Source organism: Triturus cristatus, chromosome 6 (assembly GCF_964204655.1).
Source record: "Triturus cristatus chromosome 6, aTriCri1.1, whole genome shotgun sequence".
Lineage (NCBI taxonomy): Eukaryota > Metazoa > Chordata > Amphibia > Caudata > Salamandridae > Triturus > Triturus cristatus.
In genome coordinates, this window is record NC_140589.1 from 38,499,311 (window position 1) to 38,523,469 (window position 24,159).

General features: G+C 44.4%; 1 protein-coding gene across 1 annotated transcript in view; it reads left to right on the forward strand.

Annotated features, from left to right (window-relative positions):
• LOC146813711 (solute carrier family 22 member 7-like) overlaps window positions 1-24,159 on the forward strand; it is a 238,364-nt gene that overhangs the window by 63,282 nt on the left and 150,923 nt on the right. Inside the window, exon 3 of the mRNA XM_085609490.1 lies at window positions 928-1,082. Coding sequence (XP_085465616.1) covers window positions 928-1,082 — 155 coding nt within the window. The remainder of the gene's footprint in view (window positions 1-927; window positions 1,083-24,159) is intronic.

Sequence of the window (24,159 nt, forward strand, 5' to 3'; positions counted from 1 at the left end):
TAAATGATTGAACGAAAAGTATATATTCGACTTATGTCTACATTTCTTTTACATAAGGAGGATTAACTGTTCTCTGTAGGAAGCATTTAAATATGAAACATTCAACAATTGCATTAAGAGATCTGAATTTAAAAGGAGATGTTTCTGGAGATCTGTATGGATTTTCGTATGATCGTTATCTTTAATGTGCACACTTGTAGAAGAATGTCTCTGAATTCTATCCCTCTCATAATAAAAGACAAGCGGCCGTGCGGCCGCGAAAGTGATCGCATTCGCGATCAAACATCAAAGCGGCCGCGAACGTGAAAGTTAATCGCGTCAAGCGTGGCGCGCGCGCCCGCGCACATGCACTGTAGCTCTAGGCTGGCCTGGTAGCACTTTTTGGAGCCCTCTCAATAAGTCTCACCTGACCAGCGTATGCGCTGGGTCAGACGAGACCTAAAAAGGAACTGACATCAGCATGTCCGAGTGCACCTATATGGGCCGTGCACATAATTTCTGGAGTCGAAGGGCATCAGTGCCGAGCTGCATGGCGCCACTTACTGGCGCACAGAAGTACTGCTAAAAAAAAATTCAGATTTAGTCTGATTATTGAGGAACATTCAAAAGTTGAGGAATCTCCAGTTAGAAATCTTTATCGGAATTAACACTCATGTAAACATTGCAGACTCTAATAAAACTGTTAGCTCCACATAGAGACACCATGCACATGTACTTAAATGTTGAGTAGCTGCTTCAAAAGAGAACAAAGTAAGAGAGCATTTCTACTTTCTAGTTCTCCATTTGCTAGGTTACTGGTGAAGGTGTTATTTAAAGTGATGGGAGAAGTGGCAATAAAAGAGAAATGCATAATCACTAGCCATGGGGCAATGAATGCCTGTAGAAGATTGGGTTATTACAGCCACACTTTTATGTTTCTCCATGCAGGTATGGCCGGCGCACAATACTCTTGGTAAACTATGTGCAGACAGTGGCGTTCTTGATGATTGCCGCAGCATCCGTCAATTACCCCATGTTTGCAGTGTTCCGGTCTCTTTCTGGGATACCTCTTTCTGGAATTGCCATCATCACATTTTCATTAGGTAAGTGTAGTGGTGAATGCAAGCAGAACATTTTTGTTTACTAAAATTCAGTTTTTCTTATCACAGTCTTTACACAACTGAAGGCAAGGACCACACTGAGAGCTTTCTGGAAACCTCCCAGGTTATCTGCTAAGCGTTGTAGAGACCCAAGCCTCAGACAGACAGTATTTATGAAGGTCGGCACTGCCACCATTTGGTTGGAAGAAGTTGGCTAAGAAATGGGACCAGGGAGACTGAATCAGAGTTATGGTATTATTAGAAAGTACTCAATAATCTACCTCCACTAAAGTAACTGTGCATATACCCTACCTTTACATGTGCTTTGTTATAAATGGCCAAATGTTTGCTAGGCCGAACACATCATTTGATATAGGCTGCAAGAAAATAAAAATGGGAAGGCTCCCATTTAGAGATCAAGTTTAAAGGTGTCAATACAGTCTTGCTGGCCCAAAATTAGGAACGTTACTCATCTTGCCTGAGGTTAAATATACATGTAAATAAAGCGATTACCATTTTGGGCACATAAAGGGTAGGAGCAACAACTCTTCTGGAGAAGTAGGTTCCAGTCCAAAAGATGGTACAGTCTCTGTTGTTGTCTGACACTAAATCATTTTTCAAAGGTGACATTTAAGACCCCAATTGCCCAAGCGCCATGACTATGTCATGGCCACCGGGATCGAGAACTTAAATGACAGTAGTTTTCGATGGTTGGTCTACAAAGGCAAATTGAGTGGTTCCTGTGGTTTCGAAAACAATCGTTGAGCGCCATGGATCTGACCCACTGGATGGTATAAAGAAAATCTCTTTGATTCTTTTAATCATGATAGTCCTCACCAGAGTTATCTTAAGACTCTGATGACCAACAATTAGGGTCTAATCTCACATGGTGGCAGCCACAAGGTCCAACGTAAGTCCAATTTGCAGATAGGCCAGTTCTTCTGGAGGTTACATTCCAGTGTTGCCAGCCGTTGGTAGTGCACCAATACAAGCATGTAGTAGTGAGAGGCTTAAGAGTCCAGGTTGCTTTAGAAGTTTACATTGTTATTTCTTACCCTCTTGTAAGCACTCTTATTTGTTGCTCAATCCTGTCTATGCCAACAACTGTAGCGTTTGGTATGTTGAGGAAATTTGAGAGAACTCAGAGGGGTTGGGAATTCCTATCTTTGATGATTCAACAGCCACTGTTAAAGAAGGAGCAAACCCATCCATTCTCAGTATGGGAAAATGATAACTGCGTCCTCTAACTCATGATCTTAACTAATATTTAAGTGAGATGGGAAGTGAGTTGGGGGAAGGGGCTGAAATGCATGAAGGAGTGCTTTCAGTCATGGCCAGAATATCAAATCTACCCATATCTTTCCTCTTACTGAAGCCGAAAGTAAAACCTGTGTAGCAAGGATTGTGTTTCTCTGCAGACAGACACGCTCAACATTGTAATGACGCACAGATTGAGAGAGTATGCTCCAGAACATGTAGACTTCTTGCTAAATGTGCCCGCTTCGACACTTTGATATGAGTTTGCTTTTGTATAGGCAGGAATCTCAATGGCTAGAACAGTGAGATAAAGGGAACATATATCTTTCCCTGTTTACTCACAAATGCCTTAGCTACCATGCTGCTGGTGCAGATGAACACAACTTGGGGCTGCACTAATGGAGCCCTCTCAATAAGTCTCGCCAGACCAGCGCATGCGCTGGGTCAGGCGAGACCTAAAAAGGAGAGGTCGAACGTCCGCACATCGGTGTGTGAGTAGCAGTTTGTACCACATTAGCAGTAGGGATGGGCGGCATAGGCAGAGTTTCCTTCAGTGAAATTCAGTAGAATTATATTAAAATTCCACTGAATTCCGTGATGGGGCAGAGTGGACACTGCACTGAGCAGTGCATGCCCCTCTGTGCTCTTACACTGGTATTCAAGGGCACCGAGGGGCATCCATTCCATTGCATACCCCTTGGTGCCCTTAAGGGCACGATGGGTATGCATTGCACACCAGTGCAGTGCATACCTCTAGATAACATTACATAAGTGTGTATCCACTCCAGTGCATCTCCCTCGTGCCCGTACATACTTATGTAAGGACACCGAGGGGTATGCACTGCACTACAGTGGTACTTTACAAGGCTGAAAGAGGGAGCAGTCCTTCTATGCTTAAAAAATCACTATAGATTAAAGTTTACTCAGTGGCTTTTGAAAACAGAGGGACTGCTCCCTCTTCCAGCCCTCTTTAAAACCCTGAAAGGGCAGATTTAATTCCCCCAGTGGAACGGCGGAATTAATTAGTAATTCTGCATTATATGAGCATCGCTGAATTACTAAAGTACTCCAATTCCGCAGGTGAAATTAAAAATTAATCCCACTCCTAATTAGCAATATCATTGTAGTACTACAAAAGTACTGCAAAGTGCTGTTTGTGAATAGGCCCCTAGTCCAATGAAAGTCCAATAAAGCACAGACAAGAAGACTAGGATGGGTTTTAAACTGGGGAAAGTAGATACAGTTGTAAATACAGATTGAGCCAGCTCAATGCCCAACTAACCAAGATTGAAATACCGATCACACAGTTGTGAATGTACATACAGGCTTCAATTCAGATGATGTTGGAAGTATGAATCCACAGGCTTGTGACCAGGAGGGACTGAGTTTAGTCAGCCAAGCAGTGTGAGGTACTGCAGAAAAAGAGTGATATTTGGAAGTCTAGGGGCCCGATTCATAGAACTAACTTAAGACAAAAGCCTAAACTTACTACCATTTTGGTATTCACAGAAGGCACTTACTCATTTTGGTATTCACAGAAGGCACTTACTCATTTCGGTATTCACAGAAGTTAGGAGTCCTAACTTTACTACTCCTAAACTGATAAAAATCCTAATTTTAAGACTTTCGGTATTCACAGAAGGCATTTAGGAGTCCTAAAGTTAGGACTCCTAACTTCTGTGAATACCGAAATGAGTAAGTGCCTTCTGTGAATACCAAAATGAGTAAGTGCCTTCTGTGAATACAAAAATGGTAGTAAGTTTAGGCTTTTGTCTTAAGTTAGTTCTGTGAATCGGGCCTCATGTTCTTTCCAGATGATGGCTGTGTTTAAACATTAGACTTTTCAGTTCCCTTTTGGAATACCTCGAAAGATGGTATTACTCTGACCTTGGTAGAGAGATAGTTCTATATTAAAGGAGCGTTACCAGAGAAGGATTGTTTAATTATTTAATATTTCTTCATTGGTGCAGTAATTCTGAGCTCCTTAGGTGTGTCTGACTGTCTTAGGTACATAGTGAGATAGACTGGCATTTCATTGCATATCGCCTATGAGTAACGGAGAACATCAGTTTTTTTAAGTATTGCTGGATTTGATGAGGACTCAAGTTAGCGAGTGCAAAATTAGAGAAATGTAATTAATTTCTTTTTCTTGAGACCAGTCTGGTTCCCGCATGAAGAGATGCTCAGACCGGGCCATGTGAACTTTGGGGATTCTTACCACTAGGGAGTTGGAGTAATCTAGTCTTGATAGTGTTAGACCCTGTACGACTTGTTTTAAATCTCCTTCTGGGATCATTTGTTTTCTCATTTTGAGCATTTTAGTTGGAATTGTGCCGCTTTGAAAATGGTATTGACATGAGGTTGTTGGCTGGTGTGGCAGAATGAAGCCCAAGGATTTCCAGAATCTACAATGATTGGGTTGATGTTGGAAACTGATCTTTCATTGAGCCAAGTTTGTATCAAGATTTTGCAATTGACGGGCAAGAGGAGCAGAAGGAAAATGTTACTTACCCTGTGAGCATCTGATCGTGGTATGTAGTGCTGTAGATTTACATGCTCTGCATACACCTGTCATCTAGTGTTGGGCCGGGATGTGTGCCAATTTTCATTTTAGTATCATAAATGAAACTTTCTATGCACGACAGGCCTAGTTGCGACACCCAGCTGATCCTCTCCCTCACTAAAGACCCCGCCACCGCCAAAACCAACTTCCACAATGGAATGAAGGCTGTCGCCGAATGGATGAAGAACAGTCGCTTGAAACTGAACTCTGACAAGCTGGAGGTCCTCATCCTCGGCTCCACACCCTCCACCTGGGACGACTCCTGGTGGCCGGCCTCGTTGGGAGCTGCGCCGACACCCACCAACCACGCTCGCAACCTGGGGTTCATCCTGGACTCATCTCTGTCAATGACCCAGCAAGTCAATGCCGTCTCCTCCTCCTGATTCAACACCCTCCGTATGCTTCGCAAGAGCTACAGATGGAACCCCTCGTCACCAGCAGGCTGGACTACGGCAACTCCCTGTACGCTGGAACCACGGCTAAACTCCAGAAGAGACTCCAGCGCATACAGAACGCTTCCGCACGCCTAATCCTCGACATCCCCCGCCACAGCCACATCACTGCCCACCTGAGGAACCTGAACTGGCTCCACGTCAACAAGAGGATCACCTTCAAGCTCCTCATCCACGCCCACAAAGCACTCCACGACGCTGGACCAGCATACCTCAACAAACTTCTACACTCCCAACCGCCAGCTCTGCTCCGCTGACCTTGCCCTCGCCACCATTCCACGCATCCACCGAATGACCACCGGCAGCAGATCCTTCTCTCACCTTGCCGCCAAGACATGGAACACCCTCCCCATCCACCTGTGACAGACCCAGGACCTGCTGACCTTCAGGAGACTTCTCAAGACCTGGTTGTTCGAACAGTAGCAGCTCCCTCCCCCCACCCATTCAGCGCCTTGAGACCCTCACGGGTGAGTAGCGTGCTCTACAAATGTCTGATTGATTGATTCAACTGGTGCCATTTGAAATCATAGCCGTTCATTTATGATACTAAAGTGAAAATTGACTGTTTTTGAAACTCTATCCTGAATTGATTCCATTCTTTCTGTTCCATTCACGAGCACAATTCTCTTTTTCACACTCCCTTTGGCGCAACCTCCCTGCTAAAACAATGATGATGGTGAACTGTTATAAAAATAATTGAGATACAATAAACAGTCACTATTTGAGATATATTTGGTGCCGTTGTATCATTTGAGGATGTACATATTTGCATTTTTGATAAATTGTTCTGCATCAATAACCAGATGCTGAATACATACATATCTGATGTGCTTCTTGAAAAATGAATGTTCTTTTAGATTAAACTGTTTGCATAACTAAACTGTAGTTGCAAAGATACATCTAGGACCATTGTTTTCCATATCGCCCATAACTACAAGAGCACCTCCTCTGTCCGCTTGCTGAAAAATGAGATTTTCATTTTCAGATAGTTGCTTCAAAATAGATTTCTCTGATTTGGACAAATTCCATCCTTTGCGTGGTTTGAACTCTAGTTTGTTAAGATCTTGTTTAACCAGAGTTTCAAATCTATCAATCATTTTGTGGGATCCTGGTGCTGTGAAGGTGCTTCTGGGTCTGAATTCCAAATACTCATGCTCTTCTTTGGATCTCTGGTCAGTAAGAATATTGTCAAAGAAATGGTGTAATCTTACAGACCGCATAAACCTATACAATGCGATCTCTGGTTCATGCATGTTGGTGTCGTGTGTAAGGACGAATGATGTACCTTTGTTGAGAATTTGCAATTGTTGAGGTGAAAGTGCCTGTGATAAGATGTTAATTACGATATTTTCTGACTCCGTAAATTCTGTCTGCTCTTTTCTTTTGTTTTTTCTTTTTCCTCTGCGGATTTTGAAGCGCCTCCGGTTGATTTTCCCGGTATTGGGTCTGGCAGTTGTGTTGGATGTTGGCCCTTGAATAAAAAAGACTCAGTTTGGCTTATAACACGTGTATCTGCGTTATCTGAGCCTGTTTGACTGCTGGAAGCGGTTTCACCTCTGGTTGCATCTATATTCAAGGGAGTTCTGGATGGTAACAATTCACGGTCTGAAAAAATGCTTTCTTCAGATGAAGTGTGTGCATTCTTGAATGGCTTGCGTTGTGAGTACATATCTGCCCATGTATATACCTCATTAAGACTATAATCTATGGTGTCTCTTTTGAACTTTCTTAGTTTACGTTCTTGTAGTTCATTGCCGTAACATTCCAATTTGTTGTTAATGTGTTCCAGTGTTTTGGACCATTCTTCTGGTTCCATGCGGTTTGATAATTCTTGATGTATGTTGGGAATTTCTTCTTCTAGTTCCCTTATGGTTTTAGACAATTCTTCAACGATAAGTAGAAGTCGGTCTAAGGACGCTTGTTGAGCACCGCATACCATTTATCCATAAATGGTTTATTGAACTGAAAGCGAAACAACATGGCGAGGAGCTGGACAGGAGGCAGGGGGCACTTCCCTGTCCTTTGTGTAGTTTTGCGCAGAACAGGAGCCAAAGGCTCCTGAACTGTGCAAAACTGGTTTATGCGTGGAGGACACCAAATTTGCCCTTCAATGCAGTCTGGTGGGGCTCGGACGAGCCCTCACCCTACCTAATTCAAAAGGAGAGGCAGCCATACCTCTCCTTCGAAGGAAATCCTTTGTTCAGCTTCCCCTGCCCGAGTTAAGCTCATCAGCAGGGGGGCACAACACTGTCTAGGGTCGACAGCAACGTGGGTTGGCAGGCAGCCCCTGTAAGGCTACACAAGTAGGTATTGGGGATCCTCTAAGGAGCTCCCCAGTACATGGTGTCATGCAACTAACAATGGAATCGGTGCAGTTGCATGATTCCAACATGTTTGATACCAAACATGACCAGGTGCAGGGCAGCCATTATGTAGTTGGACATTTGCCAGTGTCCACTACATCTCTTAAAATGGCTGACCTGTACTTATAAAGCCCAGAGAATGTAGTCTGGGGTTTTTAGGGGTACCTCTGCTCCTGCTGGGGGACCCACACACTTAGAACCAGGCACCCTGCCCTTTGGACTGACGGGCCTACCTTAGGTGTGACTTATAGGTTTTAAGTGCAGTGACCGGGATACAAGGGAACCTTATATCCCGAGTGAAAGGTGCATACACCATTTCACGCAGACTGCAATGGGAGCTCTGTAGATACAGGTTGTATGGGGTCCCATGGGTGGAACAATCCATGCTGCAGCCCATGGGAGAACCCTGGTTTACGAATTCCCTGGGCACCTCAGTACTATATACTAGGGACTTACAGTGGTACCCCAGTATGCCAACTGTGGGATGTACAAACCAGCAAATTTAAAAGAGGGAGCACTGTCACCGGGGTCCTTGTTAGCAGGATCCCACTGGACTACAGTCAAAACACACTGACACCAGGCAAAAAGTGGAGGTAATCATGTCAGAAAGATCTTACTTTCCTACAAACCCCCTCCCAAACTAAGGGCGATAAGACTAACCTTGCCCAGTTGTGTCTTCATTTTCTAAGTGGAAATATCTGGAAAGTCCATCTGCGTTGGTATAGTCTCTCCCAAGTCTATGTTCCACTGAGAAGTCCATACCCTGTAGGGAAATTGACCACCTCAAAAATTTAGGGTTTTTACCCTTTATCTGTTTCATCCATAAGAGGGGCTTATGATCTGTCTGAACAATAAAGTAAGTGGCAAACAGGTATGGTTCAACTTCTTCAAGGCCCAGACCACAGCAAAGACCTCCCTCTCAATCGCTGACCAACGTTTCTTTCTGGGGGTCAACCTTCTGCTGATAAAATCTACACGTTGATCCTGGCCCTTTTCATTCAGTTGTGACAACACTGCTGCTATTCCTATCTCAGAGGCATCTGTCTGGACAATAAATTGTTTGGAGTAGTCAGGTCTCTGCAGAATGGGAGCTGAGCACATGGCTTTCTTCAGGGCATCAAATACCTCTTGACAGCGAACTGTCCAATTCACCTTCTTAGACATCTTCTTAGAGGTGAGGTCATTAAGGGGAGTCACAATGAACCCATATAATTTAACAATTCCTCTGTAATAGGTAGTTAGGCATGGAAAACTCTGACATGAGTCTGGGTAGTGGGAGCAACCCAATCTACAATTGTTTGGATTTGGCTCTCCAGTGGTTGAGCTTGGCCCCAACCAACCAGGTGGCTCAAGTATATAACTTTACTCTGCCCTATATGGCTGGCCTTGATCAAAGAAACCTGCCTTTTGCAGGGCCTCAAGTACACTTCTGAGGTGCACCAGGTGATCCTGCCAGGTGGAGCTGAAGAGAGCTATATCTCCTAGCTATGCTGAACTATAATCTTCCAAGCCTGACTGAACCTGCTTCACCAACCTCCGAAATGTAGCAAGCACATTTTACAAACTAAAGGGCATCAACAGTGAACTGGAAGTGCCCTCCAGGGGTTGAACATGCTGTCAGGTAAAAGGTGCTGAGATACTTGGCAGAGGCAAGAGTATCTATCAGTTCATCTGGATGTTGCCGCTTACATCCACACTGCAACCGTAAACACGGCACAGGGCTGAATCATTCGCCCTCCGGCTCCAGACTTTTGCTGGTAACCCGATACCTGGCTTGATTCCTTTCCAGACCCCGATTTATTCTTGGACTCCCTTACATACCACGGACTTGCTTCTCACCAGCTGCAGATCTGCCTCATTCCTTTTCCGTGCCTCTGGGACTTAACATATCGGTCCTGTCATTGCCACGCGGATCATTCGGATTTCCTTACTGGCGACCGTACACGTTTTCTTCAAAACAAATTCCTTGTGTCATACGCGACCTCTCATGGATGCCCACACCCATATTTTCCTTGACTGATTTACCCTGACCACAAGGATACCCCGCTACCACTACCACAGCACTGACCGAATATCAGAAACCCAATCCTGATGATGACCTGAAATTGTACAGGTTGAAACGCCGTCGACCATTCAGCACCTCCCTGGGCGTTATCTTGGTTCCCCAAAACAGTTGAAACTTTTTTATGAATTACCGATTGACTGTTTTGCAACCATTACTAAAATTGCTTCTTGCGCCGTTTTCGCTGTAACTTCACCTTTGTCACGTGTCACCTGCGCCATTCACCTTCTCCACGAGCACGTATGTGCACACAAATGTTTTGGTTACACTTGCATACAATGTAATGTAGTGCTGATATAACTACTTTTACTTAAACACAGATCAAATTATATGGTCCCCTCAAATTATTGTGGTCTACCATATTTCACTTTGCATGACATTGAACTGTTTTCTTCATGTACTTGTCTAACTTAATGATTACTGGTTGAGAGATTGTTGCTTTGTTACACGTATTTACCTGGGTCTCCACTGGGTCAATGGGTTTTCTCCTGTTTTTTGTTTTCTGGTGCTAGGATGAGCATCAGTCTTTGTGACTGTATTGAGGCCTCTGTAGTCTACACAAAAACTTAATTTCTCTCTTTCAGCCCTGGAAGTGAGGTTTTGGCACAAGGACTACTGGACTATCTGAAGGCTCAATAACCCCCAACTCTGGCATCTTGCAGACCTCTGTCCTGATGCAGTCCCCGACATGGTCAGGCTGCGTGTAGATTTTACTCTTGACAGGCAGACTGTCACCTGTGTCCACCTCATGTGCACACCAGATAGTCTGACTGGGTGTCAGGGAAAAGTGTTCTGGTAACTGACTGAGGCGGAGTTCACAGGGCTCCGAGAAGTGACATAAAAATTCAGTGGAGTTCCGCAAGCGGCGGAGTGTGGCGCGAACTGCCGTTCGTGCTGATCTTCCTGTTGCTCGGGTAGAAAATCTACCCCAGCGTCAGTTTACGCTCGCCAACTTACCGTTGGTGAGCATGAGTGGGAAGAAACTCTGCTGCATTATGCAGAGCGGAGTTTTCTGCACTCCGCAAGATCTGCAGTGTGCAGAAGACTCTGCAAACTCCGGAGTGGAGTTCACCACACAGGCCTACTGAGAACCTGTCTGCAGTCAGCTTGTTGCTGGTCAGTGAGGTTGTCTGGCAGGACTACTCCATCAACTGAGCCTTCAATGGAAGAGGAGATCAGGGAGAGGGTCACTCTCCTCCCCCTGTCCCTCATCAGTGGACATGAGCAAGCTCATGTCAGCCCTGTCAAAGTAAATCTTTAGGAGGTTGACCAAGTAGGTGACCTCACCTTCTCTAGGATGGTATGAGGGCCCCTCCACTCATCTTGGAGGGCTCTTAAGGCCACAGGCCCCAAGACCCACACTTTCTGCCCTGGCTGATAAACAGTCAGAACAGCCTTTTGGTCATACCATAACTTCTGAAGTTGTTGGCTGGCGTCCAGGTTTTTGCTGGCCTTCTTCATGTACTCAGCCATGGTGAACGAAGGTCTAGCACATAATCTACTATGTCCTGTTTAGGAGGTTTGAGAGGCTACTCTCAGCCCTCCTCCAGTAGACAAAGTTGACCCCTAACTGGATATCCAAACAAAAGTTCAAATGGACTGTTCTTTGGCACCTCTCAGTAGGCAAATTGAAGGCAAGGTAATAGGACATCCCATCTCGTCCTGAGCTTGCCAGATAGTCCCATAATAATACCTTTCAGGGTTTTGTTGAATCTTTCAACTAACCCGTTACCCTGTGGATGGTACGTGAGGTAAATTTGTGATTCATCCACATTCCTTCAACACGGCCTTCAGGTAGCCAGACATGAAGTTTGCACCACGGCCTGACACCACATTTTCAGGAAAACCCACCCAGGAAAATATTCCGAAGACGGCATTGGCCAATACTGGAACTGTAGTGGTCCTAAAGGGAATAGTGTCTCGGTATCTGCTGGCATGGTCTACCACCACTAGGGTATACCTGTTCCCAGAGGCTGTAGGAGGGTCGAGGGGACTAACAATGTCTATCCCTACCTTCTCAAAGGGAGCCTCAACCACTGGTAGAGGGATTAAGGGGGCTTTTGTAGTGCCACCTGACTTACCACTTGCTTGGCAGGTGACACAGGAGCGACAAAACTCCTTGCTATGTTCATACATGTGGGGCCAGTGAAAGTGTGGGACAAGCCTGTCCGAAGTCCTGCTTTGCCAAAGATGCCCTGCAAGGGATATGTCATGTGCTAGGGTCAAGAGAAACTCCCTAAACTTCTGGGGAATAACCAACCTGCTGGTGGCACCTGGCCATGGGGTACTTAGCCTTAGAATAAAGGAGTCATCCTCCCAATAGACCTTGTGGGTCCACTGACATCCCTTGCCTTGCTAGCAGCTTGCTGTCTGAGGCTCTCAAGAGAGGGGCAGGATTTTTGCTCCAGGCTCAATTCCTCCCTGAGGAGTCCCCCTGCTCCCATCGGCTCTGCTGTGTCAGGCCCAAGCTACTCTTGGGCAGTTCCCTCACAAGGGGCACAATTATTCTCCTGGGAAGACTGATCCTCACAGGAAGTCTGGGGGAGGATAATTTCTTACCCTTTATTCCTCTCTTATTTCGAGTCTGGGTCGTTATTCCAGGCTCTACTGCTCCTTGATCTCCCTGTTTTTTGGCGTGTGCTCTAGTCATCACAAACACACTCTCTGAGATTACTAGTATGGCTGCATGTGTCCTTGACTCAAAATCAGCCCATGCTGACGTCTCTAAATCATTGCCCATAAGACACTCAACAGGAAGATTAGAGGATACCACAACCGTTTTTGGGCCAGTAACCCCCCCAGCTGAAATGTACTCCTGCCATGCAGTAGTTAATAGTGATATTGTCTGAGTTGGTTACTTGGAAGGTGCCCAAGTAAGAATTGTCCAGGTGACACCAGTTTTTCAACCACCACTGTGGCACTGGCATCTGTGTTACTGTAAGCTTCTGCTTCAATACCATTGATGAGGGGATGCTGCCTGTATTTCCTCATATTAGGAGGCCAAAAGCCAATGTGGCAAGGTCAGTGCCACCCTCTGATATCAGGCAGCCTCATTGACTTCTCTGACTAGGCCAGAGCTCACTGTTGTTCCCAAGGTGAACTCAGCTACACCCTGTTGGGTTTTACTGCTACCAGTGCTACTGCTAGGGGCATTAGAGGGAGTAGCAGCAGCTTTGGTGCTTTTCTTAGGACAAATGGGGTCAGATGTCCTATGGGCTTTTTACTTACAAACAAAACACCAAGTAGGTTTATTACTATTAGTAGAAGAGGAGGATTGTGACCCATCCCCAGAGGAAAACATTTGTGGAACTGAAGAAGACTCTTCCTTGCTATCTTTATGATTTCCCCCACATTTCTCTTGGGCCTTAGAATCATTCTTTTTCTGGTCGCCCCCCTTGTCAGCTTTCTTGCTCACCCTGGTGCGGACCCCTTTGTCTGCCTTCTTTCCCAAATCTTAGGAAGAGGTCAGATCAAAATCCACCAGGTACCGGTAAAGTTCCTCAGACCAACAGCTATTAAGGATATGCTCTCTTGTGATCACATTGTACAGTTCTTCATCATCATGTATGTTACTACCATGTAACCAGCCTTTCAGAGCCTTAAATGCACAGTCTAAAACAACAACCCAATCTTGTGAAGTGACCTTCTGAGTGTCCCTGAACTGAACCCTGTATTATTCACAAGTAAGTCCTAACCCCTCAATGAGTGCCTCCTTCAACATGTAGTTGTCTACATTCTCTTCCTTAACTGCCAAAAGTTTGTCTCTGCCTTTATCTGTAAAGTAGAGCCACAAGATCGCTGCCCACTACTTCTGAGGGACCCTTTGGACTTTGCATCCTCTCTCCAGTGCAGTAACCCACTTGTGGATGTCATCCCCAGCTTTGTAATAGGTAGCTACCCTGCTATGATTCCTAGTGTCAAAGTGTTGCTCCCTGACTCTGGATTCTTTATTGCTGCCACCATTGGGGTCCATCCCCAAGTTCTTCCTCTCCTTCCTCACTTCACGGACTTCCCTTTCAAAGGTCAACTGCTCCCTCTTCAGCTTGAGTTTGACCATCTCAAGCTTGAGTAGATTGTGCCCCCTATCTAGGATGGCATCATCTAGATTAGAGTGAGTGGACCCAGCAACTAATGCTGATGAAGGACGAGGATGAGGAAGAGGAAGACATGCTCCTCCTTGGTACCCTGTGTGCCAACCCAGGGTGAGTGAAAGTGGGCCTACTGGCATGACCCCCTCCAGTACCATCACTACACCCTCTACAGGTATAAGGTTGTCTACAGGAGGACTCCCCATTGCCATGTCCAGTAACAGAGCCAGTATTACTATGTACCTTTTGCTCTTATCCTGCAAGGCAATCCCCCTCACCAAGGCCTCCCTCCTCCATCGGCCTTTCTGGATTCATGAGGCCTTCATGGAGCAGTAATTCCATAAGAAAGACCTAGTGGGGTTACTATCTGTTTTACGTTTTCTAGCTTTGCACAAGGTCCTAAGTTCCTGGACGCTAAGGGCACTGTACCCAGACTCCTGAATCTGACTGGTTTCCCTAGTAGTGCACATGGCACTAGTATAGTGTAGTGCACCCTACTCTAGCAAGCTAAACTTCCAAAGAGGTTGGAGAAAGGGCTATGATAGACCCTTGACACCTAACCTAAAAGTTTAGTAAAGTCTTACCTAATAAGTACAGTGTATTTACCAAAGGCAGTAGTGGTTTCTTATGGTAGCCTTACTTATGACAAAGTGGTAAAGCAAATGCAAGTCTTTATCCCAACTGCTGCACCACCAATGTAGGAGGCTGGCTCAGTATATAGTATCCACCATTGGTGAGGCACTGGGCACTGAGTCCAGGCAACACTTAGTGATAGTCCAGGGGTCCTGGTCCTGGATGGAATTGCCTGCATATGTTAGTAAACAGTGGAGAAGCTTTGATCGAGCCACTGGACCTTTCCAGCCTCGTATTTGTAACTGTGCAGTGAGGGTTTGAGCATATGCTCCTCCTTAGATTATATGGATAATTTCAATCATACAGATGATCTCCTTGTTTAGGTTCAGATGTATTTAAAGAGAGGCAATTGTCTTTAGTTGTCTTTAAAGAGGTGACTTTATTATCATCGACATCCTTGTAATTCCAGAAGTTATGTTTTTAGTATTCTGGGGGTGCAACATCCTACACGTGTTTCGCCCTAGGTGATCAATAAGACCAGGGCTTTCACAAGGCTTATTAATTGTTCAGATCAGAGAAAAGTTGCCTTCTGATACAGTACATAGGTCCTCAATCAGAATACAGTAAAAGCTGAAATTGTAGCAGCAGAATAGCTGTCCCGGGTCAATCACTTTTGCTGATCGTCGTCTTCTTAAGACCAAAACTTAAGTTTAACTGAGACAAAATCCTAACTTTATGACTTTCGGTATTCACAAAGGGCATTTAGGAGTAGTTAGGAATCCTAACTTTACTAAAAATTGGCGTATTGCGACTACGCGGAGGTCCACGGAGTTGGGGGAAAACTCCGTGGAACTCCGCTCCGTCACCCGCCTCCACCTACCCTAATAGAAAACAGTTACACATTAATTTGAAATGAAATAAAAACACACTTACCTGTACTGCGGTGTCCCCGAGCTGCCCTCCTCCTCCTCGCCGTCTCTCTCCTATGTGGGGCATACATCTTGAGAGAACTGCGCATGCACACGCATGCTCCTTTCTTGCAAGACTTCTTGCAAGAAATGCGCATGCGCACGTGCGCATGCATAGTTCTCTCAAGATTTACGTCCCACGTAGGAGAGATACGGTGAGGATGAGGTTGGCAACCCAGGGACACCACAGTACAGGTAAGTGTATCCTTATTTCATTTTAAATTAGTTTGTAACTATTTTTTATTAGAGGGGGGAGGCGGGGAGCCTATTGCAGCTGGGTGGGCTGGCTAACTCCACTTCGCTGCGGAATCAGAGTTTTGCCCTATACTCCGCGTTCCCAGCAGAGCGCTGAGTGGGCAAATCTCCGCGCACTCTGCTGGCGAAGCGGAATTTACGCCCATGGTTATTCATAATGGCAAGCTACTGGTGTGATGTCTGAGAGCCGCAGGTGGTTGATTTTTTTTTTAGCGTAGGCTTCTGGTGGTTCCTGCAAGCTCCCCGTTTTTCGTGGTTCATGAGGAGGTAGTACTGGGGTACATCACGGATCTTATAGCCCTGGCACCCGTTATGTGGTGGCTAAGAGATTTGTTCTAACCCCGCTCTCCCAACTTGTGATTGAGGACTGTAGATCACTAGAGGGAGGACTCCATGGCCCCTGGATTTGGTATGTCAAGGGTATGCTAGAGAGTATGGGCCACATAGAATTATTTACCAATCCTAGACCTTTTATTGCCAAGAGAGTTATTGGACCTAAAAAATATGTTTCAATCTAGGTGGCAGCGGGAAGGGGAGGAAAGGGAACTTCTTAACCCCACTGTGAAACAATAAATGTTATTGACCACATGCTTTCGGGTAGAACCATACTTGACGATTGTAAATAATGCACATCATAATTTTTTATTGACAAGGTTCAGGCTTAATATAATACATTGATCTTTAGCTGTTCCGAAAGGGTTTCACAAGATGGGAGATTTGAAACTGTGTCCCTGCGACAATTTTTCTGAGCAAGACACCATGCACTTTATCTTCTTTTATGATTTTTATGGTGTACTAAGGCACAGATTTATTATTCCCTTGTTAAGAAACAATCACTTTGCACAAGTGAAACCAGCTGTGCTGTTTTTAAAAATGCTCCCTTCTCCCTTGCTTTGTTTTGGGGTTGCAAGTTTCTTTTCTGGTGCCCTTACACTTAGGAAAAAGCTATTTAATGACCAGGGGGCTTTTTTAATTAATGAGCTGTTATTCTTACTGTTTCAATGATTGTACTGTGATATCATACTTTTATGGATGGATTGTATTTTTATTTATACACTTTTATTCTCCTTTAAACATATTTAATTTTAATGGCTATTGAATTTATGTGGTTTTAAATTACCAAATAAAGTTTTTATTGACTGACTGACTGACTGGCAACGCCTCCCCAGGTGAAGCATAACCAGGAGAAATATCTTTGTTTCTCCTCATTTTTTCCTCTTTCTACGTATGCTGCAGAATGCCTCTGAGGATTATGTTTGTGCAGAAAGGTGCACAAAAACAATCCTGCCTCCAACGCAGGCACTCTTGTACCACGATGTAAGGGTGCCTGTGTTGGTGCTGGGCAGAGAAGAGTGCACCATCACTTTGTGGTAAATAATTTAATTACCGGTACTTAATTTGATGCGGAAAATCTATAATAATAGCTCAGTAAAATAAGAGGCAGAATCCGTGGTATTAGAGGTTCGGAACGGGCTTTATTCCAAAATCAATTCGAATTGAGGACTCCATATTCCATCACCACGAAGGTTCATGAAGTGAAGGACAATACTTTATTGACAGATAATCATATTTATAGAAGAGGCATTATAGTGAAAACAGATGCAGGAGGCGTAACAGTTGATGACAGAGATAAAAACATACATGCGTAACTAAAATGGGTGTAACTAGGCGTAACTAAAGAACGTCATTAGGTATGATGTCATAAATGGGTGGTTCCATGAAAGAATTTCGCAATGTCAGCAGAAATACTTGGCAGAGATGCGCGCGCAGCAGCATGACGTGTGATTGACGTGCAACTAGGGGGTGAAAGGGACTTGACATTTAGCTCTACATGTGGAGACAGAAGTCTGGGGTTATGTCAACCTAATCCCAAATCATATCTAACATCCTATGTTTAAAGAACTGTGTTATCCAAAAAGAGAGGTCTCTCGAACAAAATCTATTCTATACTGACTGTGAGTGCGTGTACAAGCGTCTAAGTGTCTACATTAGATGCGAGGGCAGAAATCTTCCATAGTAACAGGGCTATGAATTACTTGCATAAAGACAGAGAAGCCGGGCCCTTTGCTCGGTAGCTGGAAGAATGTTTACTTAAACTACTAGACAGGAATGCATTGGATGAGGAGCGGAGCAGAACAGATAATCTTGAAGGTGAAATACAGTTTTTGGCAGGCAGATAGGTCGAGTCAGGCACCGTTAGCCGCGCAGGGAGTAGGACAAAGTTCATGGATACAGATGCGAGCTCAGACTGAAGCTTTCAGAGGCAGAAGGCAGGAAAAGGCTTAATGGTAGAATCAGGGCCTACTCGCCTGGACTGTAAAATGGGATAAATGAACCATATAAAGCCGGTGGCCTTTCATACTTAGGAATAGAATATCCGGCCCATTCATGGCGGATCTGAAAGAGGACATGTTGACGGTGGACGCACATGTGTTTGCGTCTTCAAAACTGGAACTGGAGGGAACATACATGTACTTGTGATTTATACATGAAACCGTCGGGGTCCAAGATAGGGGACATAACTGATCATAAAAATCCATATTTCCACATTCCCTCCTTGTCCCCTACTTGCCCTTAAGAGATATCAATCTTCATCAATCCGTTGATCTGTTCATATAGCATCATTTGTTCTTCTTTCTTCTTCCGGGATCTCGAATGAAAACTTGGATGTGGGATACACGAGGTGGCACACAGACCACAAATCGCTGGTCCACATTGTAGGCATAAGCAGCAACTGAATAGTATGAGAAAGCCAATACCTAGGAAGGATAGAATTCTCCATCCCCAGGCTGACAACACACCCCAGAACCAACCGGACTAAGTCCAGGTGCCTGGATTCTGGTGTATCTGGCTTACAATCTTATGAAGGCGAGTTATGGCTTTATATACAGATGGCGAATTTTCTGGTATGAAAATGCAACAACTTGATCCGATGACCCTACAAGCTCCGCCCCTATCGGCCAGGATGACGTCAAGGACAAGACGATTTTGAAGCACAACAATCCGCATAGCAGACTGCTCTTCTGTTAAATTGCCTAAGGCGGAAATAGTTTCGTTCACTACTGCTTCAAGGGTTCTGGTTAATCTACGTATCAGCTTACTATTAGTGACTGTACCTATATAGGGAAAGAGACCTTTATTGAAATCTGTGTATTTTTCCCATGCTGTCTCAGTGTAGTCGACTATTGGGAGATCTCTCCGTTCTCTATTGTGTACTAAATGAGTATTTCTGTGATAATCAGGAGGAGCTAGGAAAACAGGTGGCAAAAGGAATCCGATGTAGCAGGTACCATCCCAATCTAGAGGCAAACATATATATGCAGTCTGACCACATATGAAGTAGGAATGGCGAGAAGCTCTAAATGTAGACTTGCCTTGATCACTGAATTCTATTACAGTGGTGCACTTACTATGGCCCATATGTATGGAACCATTCTTTCTTATACATAGTTCACCTTTAACTGGAAATACTGACATAGCGGGCAAAATTGGTGCAGCTTCGGATTCCACATTCAGGATCATGAGATTAAGCGTGAAATTCCCTAATCCATATACTTCATTTTCTAGATCAGTTCCGGTTCTTTTGGGAAGTCCCTCCTTGTTAGGGTAGCAGACTTTGAGTAAAACTAAGTTCAGGTTTCCCCATACCCAGTTGTCTTGATAAACTGCGGAATTCGAATCTAGGGAGTTAATTAAACTAAACCATGCTCCACAGGAGCCATTGTGTGTGAACGGATATGGAAAGAGAGGCAGAATTCCCTTATAGTTCTGATAGGGAGGGAGTCGGCCACATATCCAACAATTTGTAGCATTGCTAGCCTGATGGGAATGATGTAACATACTAATAAAAGTGTTATTGCGCAGCGCAAATCTATAGGACAACTCATGCGGGGGTAATTCACTAAAAGAATGTTCAGCAGTAACATTGTAAACATGTTTAGAAATAGGATAATATATGTGCAACAATATACTTGCAGCGATTATTAAAAGACTTAAGAAAAACAAAATTAATAACGTCACTGTGCAATGACTACGCAGTGATTTACAGTACGCATGTTGTTTCAATTGCATCTTTCGGTTTCTTTCTCTATTCAGGTCTAAGGGATACATGTCAGAGACAAATTCGACCGATTCACCTTGGAGAGGACTTAAACAATCAAATTGTCTGACTTGTTAGACCGTAGTTTTAGTTTATATAGTTCCTTATCACTCGGTTCAACCAAAGGAAGCTTTGAGTCAATCGGTGAAGACACGCGAGGTGTATCGTTTACATCAGACGGTAGTCCATGAAATTTCTTGATGTGACTTGAATGTATCCAGCCTTTGCGACCTTCGATCTTCACGGCTGTCCTTGTGGTGAGCAGTACGAGTTGAGGCGATTTCCACCTAGGATCCAGCTGAGACTTCCGGTCAAAGTTCCTCACTAACACCAGGTCCCCGGGAACTACGTCATGGGGTTTCACCTCGGTGTTGTCGGGAAAGGCTGCAGCTACCTGTGAACGACAAGATTGTAGTGCAGACATCAAGGAAGCCAAGTAATCTGTCAGCATATTACAGTCAACATCAGTTATTTTGCGTGGTATAGGCGTCCCCCACATATTTGGTGGTCTGCCAAAGACCACCTCATAAGGGGATAGCCCTGTTCGAGAGTGCGCTACCATTCTCATGTAAAAGAGTGCAACTGGTAAGGCTACTACCCAGTCGACACCTTTCTCTCTACATACTTTGGACAATCTAATTTTCAGAGTTTGATTATGTCGTTCCACGAGACCTGCTGCCTCGGGGTGTCGGACACAGTGAAATTTCCACTGATAGCCTAACAAAAGTGAAACGTGTTTCATTAGTTCGGATGAGAACGGCTGGCCGTTATCTGAGTAGACAACACGTGGTAAACCGTACCGTGGGAAGAATTCTCGAACCAACTGTTTGGCAGTAGTCGGGGCAGTGTAATCTGAAACCGGGTATACTTCTGTCCAACGGGAAAGAGCGCAGACAACTACAAGAACATATTTGAATCCTCGACATCGTTCCATCTGGATATAATCCATTTGGAGGACTTCAAAAGGGTGCTCAGGAGGCTGAAATCCACCCTGTTCTACGGGAATGCTTTTACCTGGGTTAAACTGACAACAGATCATACAGGTACGAACTTTTTGTTTAGCTGCTGCTCGTAAATGTTTGTTGAACCAAATGTGTTGAATGCTATTTAGCATAGCTTTTTCTCCTAGGTGTGCTGGACTATGTATAGTGTTAATGATGACTTGGACCATTGAGTCGGGAAGAAACCATACAGATTTTTCCTTCGTCATCCATCCTTGATCCGTTTGGATCCCTCCTAATTCAGTCCATTTCTTTATTTCATCTGGTGTAGCATGTGTCTGTATGTCAATTACGTCAAGAGCGGGATCCTTAACCATCATGCAATGTGTTGGTGTCGGAACTATTGTCTTTGTCATGTCAGATGTGTGAGTTTGAGCAGTCTGTTTAGCTGTTCTGTCAGCTAGATCATTGCCTTGGGAAATGATATCAGTAACTTTCGTATGAGCTTTACATTTCATAATTGATATTGCAGTGGGTAGATGTATTGCATCTAATAAGGCATGAATGAGGGGTCCGTGCTGAATGTGGGCACCGTGAGAAGTTAAATAACCTCTCTCTCGCCACAGCACGCCGAAGTCATGTACAACTCCAAATGCATAACGTGAATCAGTGTATATGTTGACTTTCTTATTTGTGGCTTGAATACAGGCTTGTGTCAGAGCGATGAGCTCTGCTGCTTTTGCTGACAAGGTATTTATGCAATTTGTTTCAATGACTTTAGTGTCTGTTGTGACTGCATACGCGGCCACTAACTCTCCTGTACTCGTTCTCATACATGAACCATCTACATACAACGTCAGGTCTGGATCTGACAATGGGACGTCTGTCAAGTCTTGTCTAGGTTTCGTCGTGATAGTAATAACTTCAATACAATCATGTGCTAGTGGGTCTGTTCCGTTTACTGGCAACAGTGTGGCAGGATTCAATGTACTACAACGTCTGATTTCTATGTGTGGCTGAAACAATGTTAATTCGTAACCGGTGAGTCTTGCTATAGTCAAGTGTTGTGTTTGCGTTCGGTTCAAGAGAACCTCTACTGCGTGTGGTACTTGTACTGTCAATGGATGTCCTAACACTATGGCATCGCTTTGTCTGATTGCTAAAGCTGTCGCTACCACTGATTTCAGGCACGCAGGCAGAGCCTGAGCTACGGGATCTAATGTACTAGAAAAATAAGCACATGGTTTGTGTGATCCTGCTTGTTCCTGTGTGAGTACTGACAAGGCAGTACCTTCGCGTTCTGTAACAAAGAGTGTAAACTGTTTATTGTAACATGGTGTTGCTAAAACAGGTGCTTGACATAAAGCTTTCTTTAGGCTTTCAAAAGCTTGTGTATGTTCCTGAGTCCAAGGGAGAACAGTCGATGTGGCTGCCTCCTGTGTTGTCAACTGAATGAGTGGTTTTGCTAGAAATGCATACTGAGGGATCCACTGCCTACAATATGAAGTGAGGCCTATGAAAGCCCGCACCTCCTTTTGTGTCTTGGGTATTGGCATGTTAGCAATTAACTGGATGCGATCGGGTGTAAGCTGCCTTCCCTCCTTGGACAGCGAGTGACCAAGGTAAACAACTCGCTGGACACAGAATTGCAGCTTAGAAGGGGACACCTTGTGCCCCTTTTCGGCCAAGAATTGTAAAACCGTCAGTGAGGCTTTTTCACATTCAGGTTCGCTTCTAGCGGTGATCAGCAGATCATCGACATATTGAAGCAGGGCAGTGTTGACTGGCATGTGTATACTGTCAAGTTCTCGTTTCAGTGCTTGGCTATAGATGCTGGGGCTTTCTGTGAATCCTTGAGGTGCGCGTGTGAATTTAAAGCTTCGTCCATTTAAACTAAATCCGAACAAGTATTGGCTTTCCGGATCTATTGGGACGCTGAAAAAGGCATTTTTGAGATCAATTACAGTAAAGAATGTTGCTTCGGAATCAATGGCTGTCAGTAATGAAGAAATGTCTGGGACTACGGGGTATTGTGGTACAATACATTTATTTAATTCGCGCAGATCAATAACCAATCGATATACTGGCGGGGCTTTTGGATCAGTTCGTTTAAGAATCGGAATTATCGGGGAATTACATACATTGGAGTCGGTTTCCACAACCACTCCTTGTGTAATAAGCTCGTCAATGATTTGCAGTAAAGCCACTACAGCATCTGGGGGTAACTTGTATTGTCGCATTCGTGGTAGTACCACTCCTGTCTTTAGTGTGACTCGATACGGTGTAATGTTCATGCAACCAACATCTGTAGGTCCTTGTGCCCATAAATGTGTGGGTAAAGTCTGCAGTCGGTGGTCCATGTCTCGGGACACATAGTGCCCTTTGAAATCACGTAAAAACAGTCTTACTCCTTCCGGAGAACAACATATTATAGCTCCTAGAGCTTTCAATGTTTTTATACCTAACAGGTTTTCTGGACATGATTTAGTAAGCAATAAATCTGTAGTTCGTGTCAAGGGACCAATCGTAAGTGGAAGAGGCTGTGATACTTCGTTAACGATAGGTTTTCCTGAAAAACCAAGGGAAATATTCTGTGAGCCTGAGAGGGGTGCCCCTGGAACTTCACTACGTTTTATGGTTGTTCGGCTTGCCCCTGTATCAAGTAAAAATTTTCTATCTTGGCCTAATAATTCACTGTGTACATAAGGTCCTTCTTGATCTACAGGGACCTCGATAAGGGGTAAGCCAACTTCCCTCTCTAGGCTGTTTCATGAGTATCGTTGATAATCGGGATAGTCATACTGTGCGGTCTGATACATCTGTTGTGTCGTTGTCTGTGTGGCAGCAATAGGCTGCGGTGGTGGAGCTGGCATGGACTGTTGCGGAGCTGGCATGGCCTGTGCATGCTGCGGGGTTCCTTGTTGGTTCTGATCCTGTCTAAGTGGCCGTGGTCTTTCTTTTGTATTACCTATGGCGATATTATGTTTTAAAACTGGACAATCGTGTACATAATGACCTGGCTGTTTACAATAGTTGCATGTCCCTTTTACAGGACCTGCTGAAACACTGGACTGTGTCATACCCTTTTTATGACCGTCAGCTGGAACTGTCTGGGAAACTAGCATTTTCATTTTCGTGTCTTTCATGCGTCTTTGTTCATGTTCTTGTTCTTCTCTAATTCTATTGTGATGGTACTGTAACATTTGTAACATTTGTGACGGAGTGTTACCTTGCCAGGTACTCTCGAATTTCAATACTCTATTCTTAACTTGGGGCAAGGAATTTTCAACTAATTTTGTCACAAACAGATGTGGATACGATTCGCTACTTGCTTTTATTCCACTATTTATACCAAAACATTTTTCGAATCGGGCATAGAAATCACTAGTGTCTTCATCTTGCTTTTGTTTACAGGCTGAGATTGCACCCCAGTCTTCCTTTTTCGTAGTTAATAAACGT